Below are 20,933 nucleotides of genomic sequence, written 5' to 3' on the forward strand. Positions count from 1 at the left end.
GTAGGTAGGGGTCATTTCAGATGCTCGTAAATGATAATTTTCCAAAGTTCTCTCAGTTTGGAAACTGGTTCTATAGATTGGAATATTGAATATATCACTACGCTATTCAAGAACTGTGACAGAGAGAAATCAGGGAATCATAGCTTCATTAGTTTAGTATCTATTGTTGGGAAATTTCTACACAATAAGATATTAAGTGATTGACACTTTGACCGTTCTCAGCTGATCAAACAGAGTCAGCATGGCTAAGTAGTTTTTTACTGAATTTTGACTAAATTATATGAGGAGGTGACTAAAGTTACAGACAAGGGAATATTATTTAAATGGACTTCCACAAAACATATGATAAAGGCCATCTTTAGACACTGTTAGCTAAAATGGAACATCATGTAATTGAAATGATTGACCTGTTTAAGGAATTAGTTCAGTGGCCATGACAGAGAGTGAATAGAAGGCAGGAACTCTAATGAATAGGTTACAATTAATGGTGTTCCACATGGATCTGAGTTGAGAATTACAGATCTTAGGGCTCCGTGTGTGTTTTATACATTATTAAAATGCTATGAATATGTATAAAAACAAATCAAAATGACATGTGAAATGCTAGCCTTTAATTCCAAAAAGAAGAAATTACAAAAGGTTGGAAATGCTGCAGCTAGAACAAGTTCCAGATAGACTACACATGGAATACAGCAAGCAGTTCTGGGCACTAGCTCAAGAAGGACCGCTTGGCCATGAAGGAAGTTCCACATGGACTTACTAAAGTGATGCCCAAGATTCAGTTAAGTTACAAGTGAAGATTACACAAAGTAGTTTTTATAGAAACATTGAATACCTACAGTGCAGAAAGAGGACATTCAGCCCATCATGTCTGTACTATAACCTTGCATGGGGTTTCTCCAGAAGTTAGAATATTCAAGGTTGATTTGAATAAGGATTTCAAAAAAACTTAGGGGCACTGATAGAGTAGGTGAAACTATTTCTGCTGGTTTGGGTATTTAGGACAAAGGGACGCAGCCTAAAATTATAAGTAGGCTTCCCAGTAGTTAAGGCAACAAACATTTCAAACTTTCCAATAAAAATACCATCTGATGTGAGGTAATTGTGAATTTTAAATCTGAGATGGATAGAATCCATCAAAATAAGATATTAAAGAACCTTGCGCAAAGGTGATGGTATACGTTAAGTCGCAGATCACGTTGGGTGATAGAACAGACTGGGGGAGTCAACTAGCCGACTCCTGTTTCCAGGCTTTTATTCTAACAGAAACTGGTTTAAACAATTATTGTTTAGCGACAGCAGGCGATGGCACGTGAGTGCCAACACACTCTGATTATGTTGAACTCAGTTGTAATAACAGGCATTGAAAAGAACAATGTGCATACAAGTCATATGAGAATATTTAATATCTTTCGAACAGGCAAGAACAAGCATAAACTTGAACTTCTGAAACACTTTGGTTTTAGACCTGCATGGGCATCATGTTTTGTTGATGTTTATTACAAAGAGTAAGTGTCTGAAAACTGTGTTGGCTTCTCCTTTGCAGGTCTCTTAATTGCTGGGTGGCACCTGTCATAATGTGTATAACTTGTGGATTTTTATTTGATGGGAGTTGCAATGAAAAACAAGATCTGAAGGTGTAAATGCAGCCAAGATGAAGAAATCATTTTCAAACTTAGATTGTAGGAACACAGGACTAGGCCTTTAAAGTCTCCTAAGCCTGACTGCCAACTCTGTACATATCAGGTTCACAAATAATTCCCTTTAGGGAGAGAAATCTACTGTCTTTACCCCAGTCAGACCTACATGTGAGATAATAAAATGTGAGGCTGGATGAACACAGGAGGCCCAGCAGCATCTCAGGAGCACAAAAACTGACATTTCGGGCCTAGACCCTTCATCAGAGAGGGGGATGGGGTGAGGGTTCTGGAATAAATAGGGAGAGAGGGGGAGGCGGACCGAAGATGGAGAGAAAAGAAGATAGGTGGAGAGGAGAGTATAGGTGGGGAGGTAGGGAGGGGATAGATCAGTCCAGGGAAGACGGACAGGTCAAGGAGGTGGGATGAGGTTAGTAGGTAGGAGATGGAGGTGCGGCTTGGGGTGGGAGGAAGGGATGGGTGAGAGGAAGAACGGAGGCAGGGACAGGTTGGACTGGTTTTGGGATGCAGTGGGTGGAGGGGAAGAGCTGGGCTGGTTGTGTGGTGCAGTGGGGGGAGGGGACGAACTGGGCTGGTTTTGGGATGCGGTGGGGGAAGGGGAGATTTTGAAGCTTGTGAAGTCCACATTGATACCATTGGGCTGCAGGGTTCCCAAGCGGAATATGAGTTGCTGTTCCTGCAACCTTTGGGTGGCATCATTGTGACACTGCAGGAGGCCCATGATGGACATGTCATCTAAAGAATGGGAGGGGGAGTGGAAATGGTTTGCGACTGGGAAGTGCAGTTGTTTATTGCGAACCGAGCAGAGGTGTTCTGCAAAGCGGTCCCCAAGCCTCCGCTTGGCTTCCCCAATGTAGAGGAAGCCACACCGGGTACAATGGATGCAGTATACCACATTGGCAGATATGCAGGTGAACCTCTGCTTAATATGGAAAGTCATCTTGGGGCCTGGGATAGGGGTGAGGGAGGAGGTGCGTGGGCAAGTGTAGCATTTCCTGTGGTTGCAGGGGAAGGTGCCGGGTGTGGTGGGGTTGGAGGGCAGTGTGGAGTGAACAAGGAAGTCACGGAGAGAGTGGTCCCTCCGGAAAGCAGACAAGGGTGGGGATGGAAAAATGTCTTGGGTGGTGGGGTCGGATTGTAGATGGCGGATGTGTCGGAGGTGACTCCAGATCCACAGCAATATGGCTGACACTGAGCTGCCTTCTGGGTAATTACAATAGGCAATAAATCCTGGCACAGTCAAAGACATCCTCATCCTGTGAACAATTTTTAAAAACACAGAAACCAACACATTCCATTTTTCCATATTCCCCAACAACTTTGGTCAACAAAAAAAATAATAAAATGAACAGATAATCTAGCCTTAACTGCTTAAAGTGAAAAAGAGATGAAAACATCTGCAACTCTTTCCATTCAGAAGTGTTTCCTAATTTCCTGCCTGGCAGATCTGTCTTTAATTTTCAACTACACTCCATCTCCACCCTGGTCCGAGACCCCTTAAATCAGAAAAGTCCAACAATTGAGACATTTTAAGTATCAACTATCTGCAGCTGATTTTTTTTTGAGGAATTTTATATCTGCTATGAAGGTAACAACAAGGCTCTTGAGAAGGCGTGGTTAGAAAAATGTCAAAAGTAACAATCTTAACATGAGTTGGTAACTTGGATATAAAAATGGCTTGTTTAGAGAGGACAAAATGAGTTATGCAGATTAACCCCCGATTCCCATTGACTTGGATTATGCTCGAGCATCTTAATGCTATATTTGGTCTTAATTGAGACACATAAGATAAGGTAATCAGAGGGTTAGATAGGGTGGATAGGGAGAGACTTTTTCCTAGGATGATGACGGCGAGCACGGAGGGGGGCATAGCTTTAAATTGAGGGGTGAAAGATATAGGACAGATGTCAGAGGTAGTTTCTTTACTCCGAGAGTAGTAAGGGAATGGAACGCTTTGCCTGCAACGGTAGTAGATTCGCCAACTTTAGGTACATTTAAGTTGTCATTGGATAAGCATATGGACGTACATGGAATAGTGTAGGTTAGATGGGCTTCAGATCGGTATGACAGGTCGGCACAACATCGAGGGCCAAAGGGCCTGTACTGTGCTATAATGTTCTATGTTCTATGCAAATAAAGGAACTGACAGAAGGCCTCTAGCCTAAATCTGTTTGCATTTGTCATGGGAGCAAGATGCTGGGGCTCAGCAACAAACTGACGGACTTCCTTAACATAAAGAGGCATAAAACCTTCTCACAACAAATCTTAAGACTGACAATATCCCTGACACTCAAGCTCCTGCAAATCTTCAGCGACACTTGATAAAATGACAGGGATAAATTAGCCTTGGGATAGTTATGACAAGCCTACCCTTGGTGCCAGGGTAAGGCAGTCCACATGATGACGGGCATGATGGGTACCAAATGGCATGTTAGTGGGGAAAAAAATGATGAAAGTTTAAAATCCCTCAAAATAAACTTAAAATGCACAACAAAAGGTGTACCTGCAGCACATCAGATGACCACACCTTTTTCGAACTGTCTCACTGCCGCAGGAAGTCTGCCAGCATCATCAAAGACCCATCACACCTTGGTAATGCTCTCTTGTAACATATTCTGTCTGGCAGAAGATACAGAAGCCTGAACACACACACAAGCAGGTTCAGGAACAGCCTCTTCCCGACTGTAATCAGACTAATAAATGAACTCTCTGGCCTCAGATAATACTTGATAATACTGCTAACATTGCCTAGCGCCTCTAAGTCTTTTTTGATCTGTACATCCTTTGCTTGCCATGATCTGCATGTGATGTTCATAAACAAAGCTTTCACTATATTTCGGTACACGTGACAATAAATCAATCAATCAATCGTCTGTTCCCATTTAACAGGTTGAAAACTTCAGTTGAATTACCCCGTAATGTTCTAAATTCTGGGCAACCCAGTCCTAGTTTATATAGTCTCTCCTCATAATTTAGCCCATGCAGTCCAGGTGTCAATCTAGTAGATCTACATAACATTTCCTGTCAAGCCAATATGTTTTTCTAATGGTATCCAGAACTAGCGAGTTTGAGAAGATTTGTCGCTCAGGTTGATTTTCTGGATGTGAGTTTGCTCGCTGAGCTGGAAGGTTAGTTTTCAGATGTTTCGTCACCTTTTTTTATTACTTGAAAAAATATACTTTATTCATAAGATGTACAAAAAATAAAACATATTTAAACACCTACCCAGTCATGCAAGCTGTTCTGGGTTACCCAGGGGGTACATACACCAACTAAAGGAAAAAACAAACAAAGAAGAAAAACAAAAGAAAGAAAAATACCCCGGCAGTTGTCTCCCTGCACAGTCCCCGTTGGCCTCCTGACCAGTTGGGGAAGGCGCCAGCTGGGCCCAGTTACCAGATAGGGCCCTCGTTTCTATTCTGGACGAGGGGTTTCATACGGTGGTCTTTCCCCACCGCGCCTTGGCGGCAGCTGCCCCAAGCTTTAGCGTGTCCCTCAGCACATAGTCCTGGACTTTGGAGTGCGCCAGTCTGCAACACTCGGTTGGGGTCAGTTCTTTCAGCTGGAAGACCAGCAAGTTGCGGGCAGACCAAAGAGCATCTTTCACCGCATTGATGGTCCTCCAGGCGCAGTTGATGTTGGTCTCAGTGTGCATCCAAGGAAACAGCCCATAGAGCACGGAGTCCCGTGTCACGGAGCTGCTCAGGACGAACCTCGACAAATACCACTGCATCCCCCTCCAGACCTCCTGCACATAGGCACACTCCAGAAGGAGGTGATTGACAGTCTCATCCCCCCCGCAGCCACCTCGAGGGCAGTGTGCGGTGGCGCAGAGATTTCGGGCATGCATAAAGGATCTCACTGGCAGAGCCCCTCTCACTGCCAGCCAAGCAATGTCCTTGTGCTTGTTTGAAAGTTCTGGTGATGAGGCATTCTGCCAAACGACTTTGGCAGCCTGCGTGGGGAACCACACGACGGGATCCACCCTCTTCTTTTCCCAAAAGGTCTCGAGGATACTACGTGCTGACCACTGCCTGACGGCCTTGTGGTCAAAGGTGTTTCCTTTCAAAAATTTCTCCACGAAGGACAGGTGGTACGGGACGGTCCAACTACTCGGAACCTTCCGCGGCAACGAGGCCAGGCCCATCCTTCGCAACACCGGGGACAGGTAGAACCTCAGTAAGTAGTGACACTTGGTGTTTGCGTACTGAGGATCTACGCACAGCTTGATGCAGCCGCACACAAAGGTAGCTGTCAGGGCGAGGGTGGCGTTCGGTACGCCCTTTCCCCCATTTTCCAGGTCTTTGTACATGGTGTCCCTGCGGACCCGGTCTATCCTCGACCCCCAAATGAAGTGGAAGATGGCCCGGGAGACCGCAGCGGCGCAGGTCCGGGGGATAGGCCAAGCCTGTGCCACATACAACAGTACCGAAAGCCCCTCACACCTGACAACCAGGTTCTTACCCGCGATGGAGAGGGACCGGAGCATCCATTTGCCCAGCTTCTGCTTCAGTTTGGTGATACGCTCCTCCCAAGTCTTAGTGCATGCCCCAGCTCCACCGAACCAAACACCCAGCACCTTCAGGTAGTCTGTACTGACGGTGAAGGGGATGAAGGAGCAGTCGTCCCAGTTCCTGAAGAACATGGCTTTTACCCCTATTGACTTTGGCACCCGAGGCCAGTTCAAACTGGCCGCAGATGTCCAACAGCCTACTCACCGACCGACGATTGGTGCAGAAGACGGCGACGTCATCCATGTACAGGGAGGTCTTGAACTGCAGGCCTCCGCTGCCTGTGATAGTCACACCCTTCAGGCTCATGTCCTTCCTGATGGATGCGGCGAAGGGCTCCATACAGCACATGAACAAGGCAGGAGAGAGTGGGCAGCCCTGCCTGACTCCAGATCTGACGGGAAAACTGTCCGATTCCCACCCGTTGATCGAGACTGCGCTAACGATGTTGGTGTAGAGCAGCCGGATCCAATTGCGGCTGCCCTCGCCAAACCCCAATTTGGAGAGGACATCCCTCATGTAAGCATGAGGAACCCTGTCGAAGGCCTTCTCCTGGTCCAGGCTGACAAGGCAGGTGTCCACCCTCCTGTCCTGCACATAGGCGATCGTATCTCTGATGAGCGCGAGGCTCTCAGCAAATTCCTGCCCGGCACAGCACAGGTTTGGTCAGGGTGAATCACTGACTCCAGGACAGACCTGACCCGGTTGGCTATGACGTTGGCCAGGATTTTGTAGTCCACGTTCAATAATGAAATGGGATGCCAATTCTTAATTTCTTCCCTCTCCCCCTTCCTCTTGTAAATGAGGGTGATGATGCCCTTCCTCATGGACTTGCACATTTCCCCTGGCTGAAGCGCACTATCGTACACCTCCAGCAAGTCTTTGCCGACCAGGTCCTGCAGAGCGGAATACAGCTCGACCGGTAAGCCATCGCTCCCCGGAGTCTTATTCCTCTCAAAGGACTTGAGGGCTCTGGTCAGCTCGTCCAGGGATATCGGCCGGTCCAGCCACTCCCTGGTGCCGTCGTCTAAGACCTCCGTGATAGATGACAGGAACGACTCGGAGGCCGTGCTGTCCATGGGCTTCGTGTCGTACAGTCCGGCATAGAAGGACCTGCTGATCCTCAAAATGTCGGGCCGAGACGACGTCACCGAGCCATTGTCCTCCTTCAGCCGGCTAAGCACAGAGCTCTCTTTGTGCACCTTCTGAAAGAAGAAACGTGAGCATGTCTCGTCCTGCTCCACGGAGCAGACCCTGGACCGGAAGATTATCCTGGAGGCCTCCGCGGTGAAGAACGAGGCTTGCTGGCCCCTCACCTCGCGGAAGTCCTCCGTGACATCGACCCCCATCGACTGCAGAAGGAGCAGGTTCTGCATCCTTTTCTGGAGTCGCGACAGCTTTCCCCGCCTCTCTCTCGCCTTCCAAACACCCTTGAGGACAAAGAACTTCTTGATGTTCTCCTTCACCGTCTCCCACCAGTCGCCTGGAGACCCAAAGTGGGGTTTCACGGTTCTCCAACTGGCATACTCCCTCTTGAGCTCCTCGACGTTCTCTGGGGTCAACAGAGTCGTGTTGAGCTTCCACGTCCCCTTGCCGGCCTGCTGGTCATCCTGTAAGTGACAGTCGGCCAACAGGAGGCAGTGGTCAGAGAAGAACACCGACTCGACGCCGGTGGACCTGACCGAGAACACTCGCGACACAAACAGGAAGTCTATCCTTGAGTGGATAGACCCGTCTGGCCGCGACCAGGTGTACCTCCGCTGCGCTCCGTCTGCAGGGGTGCTGGAGATGTTGAGCAGCTTGGCGTCCTTCACCGTGCCCAGCAGGAATTTGGACGTGACGTCCAGTTTACTCCCCACACCCACTGTCCCCACGCCGGATCTTCCGTCTGCATCGATGATGCAGTTGAAGTCTCTGCCTAGGATGACCAGCCTGGACGTAGCCAGCAGAGATGGAAACTGCTGCAGGATGGCCAACCGTTCACTCCGTACCGCTGGGACGTGCACGTTGATCAGCCTCAGGGGAGCGTTCTTGTAGGTGACATCAACCACTAGGAGATGCCCCACTACCACCTCCTGAACGTGAGAGATGGTAAAGTTGAGCCCCCGCAGCAGAATAGCCAGACCCGAGGAGTGACAGTCATTACCCCTCGACCAAATCGAAGGCCCCCAGGTCGAGGCGCCCGACCATTTCCCGTACCTGTTGAGGTGTGGTATCCTGCACTCCTGCAGAAACAGGAGGTCCGCCTTGACGGTGGTCAGGTAGGCCAAAGTGGACACACATCTTGCAGTGGACTTGACGCTGCGCACATTAACGCTCGCAACTCGTACCCCCATTGTGGGCAGTGACTGCAGTACCCTCCCCAAGTCCAAGGTCCAGCCCCTCCATCTGTCCCTTCATGCCCATTGCACGGGCGAACTGCCGGACTCCCTCCAGGCTCAGGAAACCGTCCGTGCTGCCTTCCGGGTGGCATCCTACCGTTGGGGGTACGGAGGCAGGAGAGTCCGGCTCTAGGTCAGGCTGGGGACATGCTGTTTCCTGCTTCCCGTCTGAAGTTTCCGGGGGGCCCTCCAGGGCCCCAGCGGCGTGTGGCTGGGTGTTGGAGTGAGCCTCAGGACACCTCCCGTCACCTGGAACTGGGGTGCTGCTTTCCTTCTCAGTGGAAATCTTCAGCTTTTGCTTTGGGCGGGCCTCCTCCGAATCTCCCTCGTCAGAGGAGCTCTTATAGCCCCCGTGTAGCTGCCTCTTCCCGCCTGATGGTTGCGGTGCTGGGGCCCTCCAGCACGCCTACCTCCTCGCCTTCCGGACCGTCGTCCACTCCCCTGGGTCACCTGTCGCCTCCTCCATAGACTCCGGGTTGTCGTTGGGGAGCGAAGTCTGCAGAGGCGCTTTGCTGGCCTCCGGTGCGTCCTGTGGGGCTGGGCCCTCCTGCACAAAATGGCCTTCCTGCACACTAGGGGGGTCCTTGCAGGGGCCTGGTGCCTTCCTTTCCTCCGGGAAGGCTTGCCCCGCATTGCCCCTGCCGGTGACCTGGGCGTAGGTGGTCCGCCGTCGCGGGCATGCCCTATAGAGGTGGCCCGCTTCCCCGCAAAGGTTGCAGCATTTTTCCTTTGGGCAATCCTTTGCAAGGTGTCCCTCCTCCCTGCAGTTCCTGCAGATGGTGGCTTTGCAGTCGGCCGCCAGGTGACCTGACCTACCACAGGCATGGCAGACTTTGCGTTGCCCTGCATAGGTCAGATAGCCCTTGCTCCCACTGATCGCAAAGCTGGATGGTGGGTGTACGATGTTCCCGTCCGCACCTGTCCTCAGCGTCACCCTGACCTGGCTCTTATTGGTCCGGATCCCGAAGGGGTCCATGATGTTGGTTAGGTCCCCCTCCACCTTCATGTACCTTCCAAGGAAGGTCAGGACATCAACTGCTGGCACATGCGGGTTGTACATGTGTACAGTGCCCATACGGCTCCTCTGCACCAGCATCACGAACAGCGGGACGGCGCTCAGTATGGAGAGGGGGCCCTCACCTCCTTTCTCCTTGAAAACCTCCAGGAAGTGCTTGCAAAGCTTGGCACTCCTGAAGATTACATCGTAAAAACCTCCTCCGGGGAAATCCTGCAGGCAGTAAATGTCCACAGCAGCGAACCCACAATAGTCCAACAGGACCCTCTTCACGAAGAAGGTGCCGTCCACAGGTGCACCTTCATCCACCTTCTTCACGGAAACGCGAATGGTGTTCCGAACCCCCTGACCCGGAGCACGAGCACTCGCCGCAGCCATCGTTGCAGGTTGGCGCTCCCCTGAACCAACATTAGGCCGAAGCCAGCATTAAGATCCATCGGTTGCAAGGGTGCACAGCCAACCCAACGTCTTCCTTCCACCTCCAACAACGGTCGCGCTCTCCTCTTCTCAGTCCACAAAGAGTGGGTCTTTATTTTGTTCTGGATGTAAGCTGGCTTACTGAGCTGGAAGGTTCGTTTTCAGACGTTTCGTCACCATTCTAGGTAACATCATCAGTGAGCCTCCGGTGAAGCGCTGGTGTTATGTCCCGCCTTCTATTTATCTGTTTAGGTTTCCTTGGGTTGGTGATGTCATTTCCTGTTCTTTTTCTCGGAGGATGGTAGATGGGCTCCAAATCAATGTGTTTGTTGATGGAGTTCCGGTTGGAATGCCATGCTTCTAGGAATTCTTGTGCGTATCTCTGTTTGGCTTGTCCTAGGATGGATGTGTTGTCCCATCAAAGTGGTGTCCTTCCTCATCTGTATGTAAGGATACTAGTGATAGTGGGTCATGTCCAGAACTGTTCTCACGATACCAGGTGTGAACTATCCCAGGGCTTTGTACAGCTGAAGCCTGAAATCCAATTCCTTTCTAAGTTTAGTTAATAAAGTTTCTAAGTGATTAGTGTATTAAAATTAGTGACCTAACGGACCAGCTAGCTATTTGCTAATATTAACATTCAGCAAAGTTTGGGTATCATATACACAGTGTTCCACTGATGCTCAATTTAAGAGCAGTCAAGACCTCGAGGTATAATTTGGTGCTGCCTATTTATAGCAGGCACAACAGAATAGGAGCTGTATTAGATACACAAGGATAAAATATAGTTCCCACAAGGGAATGATATACACTTGTTCCTATGAAAGACCTATTTGAAAATATGTCATGGATCCGAGTGTGGTTTCATCTCGGAACAGGAAACAGGTGGACAAAGGCCAGATCAAGAGTAACAAGACCAATAAAGTGCCTCTTGTGGTAATGCCCTATGACTAGGGGACACATGTTCAGGTCCCACCTACTCCAGAGGTGTGTGATGACATTTCTGAACAGGCTGATTTGAAATTTTCAAAGAGCTGGGCACTTGGGGGGCAGTGGAGGGGGTCATATTTGTTGATTTCCACAGCTATGTTCATGCCCCATATTGTTGCAGAGGGATCACACAGATAGCCTTGATGCTTTTTGATGGAGGTAGGAACCACAAAGGATACAGTGCTTCATCTCCCCTTCTGGATCCATGTTGCTTTATCCTCTCCCTCTCTCCTTACCTTTCCATCATCTTTGGTGAACTACATTGGCTTCAGCAAGCTTTGTATGCAAATTAATCAGTTGGAAAGCACAGGTGATTTACTAATTTGGGCGACTAGGTGGCTCAGTAGTTAGCACTGCAGCCTCACAGCGCCAGGGACCTGAGTTCGATTCCAGCCTCGGTCAATTGTCTGTGTGGAGTTTGCACATTCTCCCCGTTTCTGCATGGGTTTCCTCCGGGTTCTCCGATTTCCTCCCACAGTCTGAAGATGTGCAGGCTACATGGATTGGCCATGCTAAATTGCCCGCAGTGTTCAGGGATGTGTGGGCTATAGGGGGATGGATCTGGGTGGGATGCTTCAAGATGTGGACTTGTTGGGCCGAAGGGCCTGTTTCACACTGTAGGGAATCTAATCTAATCTAATGATGGTTAACATATGAAAAATATATCGGGGTGATCTGAGGGAAAATAAAATTAGTTGGGTATGACACCAATTCTGGATATCAAAGAAGAGAAACATCAGCAGAAATTGGTGGAAAAGCTCAGCAGGTCTGACAGCATATGTGGAGATATCAGAGTTAGCATTTCGGGTCAAGTGACGGCTCCTCAGAACTGATGGTAGCTAGGTTTATAAAAGAAAAGAGCTGAGTGCTCAGTTGGCAGTGGAAGGGGTCATATTCATAGATTGGCTACCCCTCTTCTGTGGCTACATTCACGCCCAGCTGTCATTGGAGAGGGAGTGTACAATCCTATCAATGCTTTTCGAGAGAGGTGGGCGCTACAGAGGGTAGGGTGCCAAGTCTGCCCTTACATCTCCATTTTGATTTAGCCATCTCTCTCACTCCCTCATATATAATGCTTTTGCACTATTCCTGCTGGGCAATGCACATAATTTGTCATTGGAAACACCAGTGATTTGTTGGTGGTGGTTAATATATTAACATTTGGTGATTTTTGTCATTTATATAAATGATGTGAATGTGAACATAGGAGGTATGGTTAGTAAATTTACAGATGGCACCAAAACTAGTGGTTTAGTAAACATTGAAGAAGGTCACCTCAGAGTACAACAGGATCTTGATCAGATGGGCCAATGGACCGAGGAGTGGCTGATGGAGTTTAATTTAGATAAATGTGAGATGCTGCATTTTGGAAATGCAACTCAGAGCAGGTCATATACACTTAATGGTAAGGTCCTGTGGAGCGTTGCTGAACAAAGAAACCTTGGAGTACGAGTTCATAGTTCCTCGAAAGCAGAGTTACGGGTAAATAGGATAGTGAAGGCAGCGTTTGGTACGCTTGTCTTTACTGGTCAGTGCATTGAGTATAGAAGTTGGGAGGTCATCTTGTGGCTGTACAGGACATTGGTTAGGCCATTTTTCAAATACTGCCTTCACTCACTTCTGGTCTTTTGCAAAAGGAAGGATGTTGTGAAACTTGAAATGATCCAGAAAAGATTGACAAGGATATTGCCAGGGTTGGAGGGTTTGAGTAATAGGAAGAGGCTGAATAGGCTTGGGCTATTTTCCCTAAAGTGTCAGAAGCTGAGGGGTGACCTTTATAGAAGTTTATAAAAGCATGAGGGGCATAGATAGGGTGACTAGCCAAGGCCTTTAACCCAGAGTCAGGGAGTCCAAAACTAGAGGGCATAGCTTTAAGGTGAGAAGGGAAATGTTTAAAAGTGACCTGAGGGGCAACATTTTCATGCAGAGGGTGGTGCGTGTCTGGACTGAGCTGCCAGAGGAAGTGGTGGAGACTGGTACAGTTACAACATTTTAAAAGACGTCCAGATGGATATATTAAAGACAGAAAAGAAAAGCTGTTCAGTTGTGTGTGATAACACTTGCAGATATAGAAGAAAAAAGAGAGTATATCAGAGGGAGGTGGGTTAGTGTTAGTGTTAGTGTTAGGATTAGGATTAGGATTCGGGTTAGGGTTAGTGGGCAGAGTGCCTTAATTCCTGTCCAACTTCCTTTAGATTTAGTCTCCTCACCCTCTCCCTATTTTCACTTCACTTTTGTGTTGCTGCTGTCAGTTTTACTTATACTTTATCTATTTAGATACATGGTTGGAGTAGTGGAGATAGATATATGAAAAAAACTGGGTGCTATCCCTCAAAGCTTTTAGAGCAAGGTGGGTACACAGGGCCTAGAGTGTATTATTTTCTTTTCCAGCATTCCCTTACTAATGGTATTGTGGGTCTACCTACAGCAAATAGACTGCAATTGTTCAAGAAAATAGCTCACCATCACCTTCTCATGGGCAACCAGGGATGGGTAATAAATGTTAACAAGCCGGTAACGCCCATGATGCAACAAGTGAATAATAAAAGCCTATTTTAAGTTAGTTGTCTTCCAACACTCCCTTATTTTTATTGTTGTTGCACTACCCCTAGTAGGTGATTTGGTGATTAATCTTTCAAAATGAAAGAACTGTTGTGTGTTTGTGGTCACAACAAAAAAAAATTGCTGGAAAAGCTCAGTAGGTCTGGCAGTATCTGTGAAGGCAAAAAACAGAGTTAACATTTTGGGTCCGGTGACCCTTCCTCAGTACAAAGTACTGAGCTTTTGAAGCTTCTGAAACTTCTGAAGAAGGGTCCAGACCCAAAACGTCAGCTTTCCTGCTCCTCTGATGCTGCTTGGCCTGATGTGTTCATCCAGCTCTACACCTTGTTATCTATGTTTTTCCCGGGCCATTTGGCTTTTTGAGTGCTGTGGAGTCTGTCAGTCATGTGAATACAGATTATGGGAGGTTGCACCCCTCTTTCATTTATTTTTTTTAAAATATTTTATTGTCCTTTTGGTTGCTCTTCAGCCCCATACTCCTGATCTTTGGGCATCTGGTGGGGAGGAGGACTGGAACGTCAGAGGACGTCCTCATGGGTCTGCATCCAGGCCTATCCGAAATGGTTCTCAATAGGTCCAGGCAGCAGACCATGTAAGGGGTTGTAATCACCAACTGCCGGCCTCTCAGTTATGGTGATGTACATGCTCAGGGGTCCTTACAGGGGAAGCAGACTGGGTCCACTGGCAGACTTCCCTGTGGGAACCACTGGAGCTGTGATACATCATTGACCTCACCAAATTACATTTTGATTTGAAATTTTCTGTGTTTCCTTTAAAATGTTGGTTCATGTAACAGCATCACTGGTGGGATATTCTTAATTTGTTTCAATTTGGTGAATTTATTCCATTTAAAAATCTCAGTTGACTAAATGGCTGGCTTGCAATGCAGAGTGATGCCAACAACGTGGGTTTAATTCCCACATCAGCTAAGGTTACCATAAAGGATTCTCTTTCTCAACCTTTCCCCTCTCCTGAGGCCTCGTGATTGTCAGGTTAAACCAACACCAGTCATCTTTCTCTAATGAGAGAGCGACCCTATGGCCTTGTAAGAATATGATGATGTTACCTATCCCTTTTATTTGAAAGAGTAAGAGTTGGGTTCTGCCAGGGCCAATTGTCTTTTCTATGGTGCAGCAATGACCATGGATCATATGTCTACAGGTTGTGGGAGGTTGAACCTCCTATTCATTTACTTAAAACTATTTTCTTGTACTTTTGTTTTCACTTCTGCACAATATTCCTGATCTTTGGGCACCTGAGGCAAAGGGTTTGCTCCAGGGCCTAGTCAAGGTGGCTATCAATAGGTCCAGGCAGGTCCATGGCTATCAATAGGAGGTGTTGTGATCCCTGACTGCTTGCCTCCCTTTTGTGCTCACCTCTTTGCCCAGGTAACATTGGAGAGGGTGTTCATGGTGTTGGGGTGTGATATTTCCCCTCTTAAATGCCATTTTGATTTACCTTGCTTAGTTTTTCAGTTGTCAGTTAATGTTACAATGATCCTAGTGCCCTTGGCAATTTTTGTTTCTAGTTTGATTTATTTAAAACAAATAAAATTAGGTTGTTCCCAAATGGAGTAGTTGATTTCTGGATAAGGAAAAGATCTGGAAAGAAAAGGTGCAAACTGGTGTCTGTGCTAAGCTATAGATTAACAATAAAAGTGTAAGCTCTGAAACTCTTTTGTTGCCTACATTAACATATGGATATCAGTCTGTTAAACACAATGCACCTTTATTCTCATTTTGTTATTTGCTGTGGACTTTAGTTCAGATATTTAAGTGAAAAATAAATGAGAAGTCATAACATTTGTTCAAAAACCTGTTTCTCCTGATATGAAATCACCTATAGATTGCTTGTTGTATATTAATTTTAAAAATCAACTATTCTTCAATATTTAATAAAGAGGGAAATCCAATATTCATCCATGTATAATGATTGAATCATTGCTAAGAGTTAGGTTTGATGTGATACTTTATTTTACATTTTGATTGCTTTGTTTTTGGAGAAAAAAGTAATTTCTATAACAACTATATGCAGGTAACACAGTTGCCTTGAAGAAATTAATTAACCACAAAAGTATGAGGAAAGCGAGAAAATATATGTGGTTCAATCTTCTGACAGCATTTGCATGGGAGAACATTATCCAGTCAGAAATCAAGGGCCTGGCAGAAGCAGTCCCAGGATAAATGATTATCTCTTCTTCAAGTTATTCAGCTGAGTTTCCTTACATTGTCCAGCAGAATATCTTCTAAGACACAGTGCCAACAATGTATCAACAATAATCACTAAATTAAGTTTTCTAAAAGTGCAACATAAATGGCTTGATACTAATTATAATTCTTTCAATGAGGCCTGATAGTGAGATTCTCCATATATAAGAAACCATGTAAAATACTAGAATAGATACATTTATATTTCTTGTGTGCTGTATGAGGAAAGGAGACGATAAGACAGTTGAAGGTTATAGGTGTGCCATTTTCATACCAGATGAGCAGTTTTTTTTTCCTGTTTTCTGTTTAGTAAATAATTTCCTGTTCTTGTCAGTCCTGTTTCACCTGCAGATTGTTCACAAGATTAGCAGCCGCTTATTGGCACTGGTCAGAGAATAGAGGATTTCCACTTACCCAAAATTTTCCCAATAAGAGCATATTACATACTTTAAGTGCTCGTGCGCTCTGAAACCCATCATTGAGTTCTGGCTGCTCGGTGTCAAATTTGGCCTGGTTACACTCCTGTGGAGTACCCTGGAAGAGTTTACTATACCAAAGGCACTGTATAAATGTCAGGCATTGCTGTCATTTGACAAATGAGTTTTGCTGATTGCGCAGCAATCTGGTATGTGAAACTGGAGATCAGTTGGACAGAATTGGTTGAATTTTCACGTTCTCGACAACTTTGTGTATGGCTGCTCACAGGTATGTTGACTTAGTTCATGGTAGCAGTAACTTCCCACAATGAGCTAGCTAAACTTGATTTAGGGATCAAGGTGTTCTCCCTGTATTACAGGGAGAATACAGTTCTGATTGTGTCAGAAGGAAAGAAACCACTTCAACTTGGCGTTGACTCTGATGTTAAAATTGGTTGATAATTACACTCCACTCACCATCATTGAGTTTGAATACTCAGACCCCATCCTAAATATTATCAATAATTTAGGACACAGCCTTTACATGGCACAGTCTCTTTTACAAATTACAGGCGAGGTTAGATCTAATAACATTTTCATAAACAGAATCATGAATTGAATTATCCACTGGGAAACTGAATACCCATTGTTAGATATGTTGAATGTATCAGTATTTTAAAGACAAGTAGGTCTTGGTCTGACAAATATATATGCAAGTTAATTGAATTTGCGGCTGTGTTAATATGTTCACTGTTTTAATTCATGTACTTCATTTTGGTATTAGTACCACAGTTAAAACTGGGCTTTGCTTGTATCAGGAATATGGGTAATGAAGAATTCCTATTATATATATGTGGATTAATATTACACCTTTAGTATCAGAACAAAGCTGTGTTTTCTTCATATTGTTACTGAAGCTGTAGTATAAATTCAGATTCAGGTTGGTGCAACTCAAGTAGCTAGGATGAAGACTAGTATTCGTACAGTTATAAAATTTGTTTGACAAATTCATTGCACATAATGCACCTCCAATCCAACAAGCACAGATTCAGTCCACTCGTATATTCTTTTGAAAAACAGATTCATAATAAACAAATTCAACCAAATTTTTAAAAGTAACATGTTTAATGGGTATTAGCAAAAATGAATATTTAAATTTAGATTAAAATCTCAATGATGTGGGAACAATGTATTACAACCTTCATGTTACTCGCAGGTTGGGCAAGGCGTTAAGCATGCCAGTGGGCATCACATGCCACATCTCCAGGAATACTTCAGTGTAATGTAAACGCAGACAAGAGGCAGGCAGTCAGGTCTAACAATCCTGCCCATGGCCTATTGTCTGAACCTGTTTATGGCCATCTTGGTCAGGCCCAGGAGCAAGTCCACAATGAGTTCCTCTGACCTACCCATCTTCCTTTGTATCGGTGGCTGCTCCAATACATATGAATACAGTTGTATCCCCTGTTGACACCCACTACCCAAATTCAGTTAAGTACCTAATTGACATACAGTTAACACAGGACTCTTAAAAAAGCAGAATTTCCTGTAATAGGGAGCTTTACACAATATCCATGCAAAACAGTGCTGATTATAAATCCAGACTCCTGTCAAACACAGCATAAGGTGTATCTGGGAAGATTATCAAACCTTCTGGAGATCTTTTGAACCAACATACAATAACTATAAACGTGTAGGAATAAAATGTTGCAAGTTTTATCACTAAATGCAAAAACAGAGTTTGCTGGAGAAACTCAGTGGGCCCAGCTGCATCTGTCGAGAGAAAAACAGACTCAAAATATTAACTCTGTTTCTCTCTCCACAAATGCTGTCAGGCCTAGTGATTTTCTCCATCACTTTCTGTTTTTATTTCAGATGTCCAGTATCCGCAGTTCTTTGTTTTTATCATTTAATTTTTGAGTTAAATTTCAATATCACTCTCGAAAAGATATTTCATTTAAGATATATGGGGGAGGAAAGTTTCAGATTAAATTTCTAGACCTTGTTGTATTAACTTTCTACTGGATCCTCTTAACAGGATTTTTAAGCCTCCAAAGTGGATAAATATGGGAGTGGGTGGACCCAGAAATTCACCCCATTAGCTGACATGTCAATTTTCTGGCTTTATCCCACTTCTAGGATGAATGCATGGCAGATGCAGTTGAATGTGGATAAATGTGTGGTTATCCACTTTGGTGGCAAGAACAGGAAGGCAGATTACTATCTAAATGGAGTCAAGATAGGTAAAGGGGAAGTTCAACGAGATCTGGGTGTTCTTGTACATTTACTCACCGTCTCTCTCTGCCGCTCGTCGACTGAGGTAGTATGGGCTGAGGTTAGAAACAGGAAAGGAGAGGTCACCCTGTTGGGAGTTTTCTATAGGCCTCCGAATAGTTCCAGAGATGTAGAGGAAAGGATAGCAAAGATGATTCTCGATAGGAGTGAGAGAGACAGGTAGTTGTCATGGGGGACTTCAACTTTCCAAATATTGACAGGGAACACTATAGTTTGAGTACTAGAGATGGGTCAGTTTTTGTCCAGTGTGTGCAGGAGGGCTTCCTGACACAGTATGTAGATAGGCCAACAAGGGGCGAAGACACATTAGATTTGGTACTGGGTAATGAGCCTGGACAGGTGTTAGATTTGGAAGTAGGTGAGCACTTTGATGATAGCGATCACAATTCTGTTATGTTTACTTTAGTGATGGAAAGGGATAGGTGTATACCACTGGGCAAGAGTTATAGCTGGGGGAAAGGCAATTATGATGAGATTAGGCAAGATTTAGGGAGCATAGGATGGGGAAGGAAACTGCAGGGGATGGGCACATTAGAAATGTGGAGCTTATTCAAGGAAAAGCTCCTGTGTGTCCTCGATAAGTATGTACCTGTCAGGCAGAGAGGAAGCTATAGAGCGCGGGAGCCGTGGTTTACGAAGGAGGTGGAGTGTCTGGTCAAGAGGAAGAAGAAGGCTTAAGTTAGGATGAGATGTGAAGGCTCAGTTAGGGCGCTTGAGCGCTACGAGGTAGCCAGGAAAGACCTAAAGAGAGAGCTCAGAAGAGCCAGGAGGAGACATGAGACGATGTTGGCAGATAGGATCAGTGTAAACCCTAAGGCTTTCTATAGGTAGTTAAGGAATAAAAGAATGACGAAAGTAAGATTAGGGCCAATCAAGAATAGTAGTGGGAAGTTGTGTGTGGAGTCAGAGCTTATAGGGGAAGCACTAAATGAATACTTTTCAACAGTATTCACTCTAGAAAATGACAATGTTGTCGAGTAGAATACTGAGATACAGGCTACTAGACTAGGTGGGATTGAGGTTCGCAAGGAAGAGGTATTAGAAATCCCACAGAGGGTGAAGATAGATAAATCCCCTGGGCCAGATGGGATTTATCCTGGGATCCTCTGGGAAGCCAAGGAGGAGATTGCCGAGCCTTTGGCATTGATCTTTAACTCGTCATTGTCTACAGGAATAGTGCCAGACGACTGGAGGATAGCAAATGTGGTTCCCCAGTTCAAGAAGGGGAGTAGGGACAACCCTGGTAATTATAGACCAGTGAACCTTACCTCAGTTGTTGGTAAAGTGTTGGAAAAGGTTATAAGGGATAGGATTTATAATCATCTAGAAAAGAATAAATTGATTAGGGATAGTCAGCATGGTTTTGTGAAGGGAAGGTTGTGCCTCACGAACCTTATTGAGTTCTTTGAGAAGGTGACCAAACAGGTAGATGAGAGTAAACCGGTTGATGTGGTGTATATGGATTTCAGCAAGGCGTTCGATAAGGTTCCCCACAATAGGCTATTGCACAAAATGCGGAGGAATGGAATTGTGGGAGATATAGCAGTTTGGATCGGAAATTGGCTTGCTGAAAGAAGACAGAGGGTGGTAGTTGATGGGAAATGTTCATCCTGGAGACCAGTTACTAGTGGTGTACTGCAAGGGTCAGTGTTGGGTCCACTGCTGTTTGTCATTTTTATAAATGACCTGGACAAGGACGTAGAAGGATGGGTTAGTAAATTTGCAGACGACACTAAGGTCGGTGGAGTTGTGGATAGTGACGAAGGATGCTGTAGGTTGCAGACAGACATAGATAAGCTTCAGAGCTGGGCTGAGAGGTGGCAAATGGAGTTTAATGCAGACAAGTGTGAGGTGATGCACTTTGGTAGGAGTAACCAGAAGGCAAAGTATTGGGCTAATGGTAAGATTCTTAGTAGTGTAGATGAGCAGAGAGATCTCGGTGTCCATGTACACAGATCCTTGAAAGTTGCCACCCAGGTTGACAGGGCTGTTAAGAAGGCATACAGTGTTTTAGCTTTTATTAATAGAGGGATCGAGTTCCGGAACCAAGAGGTTATGCTACAGCTGTACAAAACTCTGGTGCGGCCACACTTGGAGTATTGCATACAGTTCTGGTCACCACATTATAAGAAGGATGTGAAAGCTTTAGAAAGGGTGCAAAGGAGATTTACTAGGATGTTGCCTGGTATGGAGGGAAGGTCTTACGAGGAAAGGCTGAGGGACTTGAGGCTGTTTTCATTAGAGAGAAGAAGGTTGAGAGGTGACTTAATTGAAACATATAAAATAATCAGAGGGTTAGATAGGGTGGATAGGGAGAGTCTTTTTCCTAGGATGGTGACGGCGAGCACGAGGGGGCATAGCTTTAAATTGAGGGGTGAAGGATATAGGACAGATGTCAGAGGTAGTTTCTTTACTCAGAGAGTAGTAAGGGAATGGAATGCTTTGCCTGCAACGGTAGTAGATTCGCCAACTTTAGGTACA

General features: G+C 45.7%; 2 protein-coding genes across 9 annotated transcripts in view; one reads left to right on the forward strand and one right to left on the reverse strand.

The window, feature by feature from the left end:
* Positions 1-20,933, reverse strand: part of LOC125461516 (solute carrier family 2, facilitated glucose transporter member 10) — a 50,951-nt gene that overhangs the window by 26,211 nt on the left and 3,807 nt on the right. The window lies entirely within an intron of this gene.
* The window catches only part of sgk2a (serum/glucocorticoid regulated kinase 2a), a 58,377-nt gene that overhangs the window by 4,841 nt on the left and 32,603 nt on the right, over positions 1-20,933 (forward strand). For 2 of the 8 annotated variants that reach the window (XM_048550387.2, XM_048550389.2), the window contains exon 1: positions 16,267-16,446. The exons of 4 other annotated variants lie outside the window; for them this stretch is intronic. In XM_048550387.2, coding sequence (XP_048406344.1) covers positions 16,433-16,446 — 14 coding nt within the window. In that variant the 5' untranslated portion in view covers positions 16,267-16,432. Of the gene's footprint in view, positions 1-16,266; positions 16,447-20,933 lie in introns of those variants that run through there. 2 more of the 8 variants (XM_048550388.2, XM_048550391.2) reach the window with 2 other exon arrangements.

This window comes from Stegostoma tigrinum, chromosome 19, assembly GCF_030684315.1.
Source record: "Stegostoma tigrinum isolate sSteTig4 chromosome 19, sSteTig4.hap1, whole genome shotgun sequence".
Classification (NCBI taxonomy): Eukaryota; Metazoa; Chordata; class Chondrichthyes; order Orectolobiformes; family Stegostomatidae; genus Stegostoma; species Stegostoma tigrinum.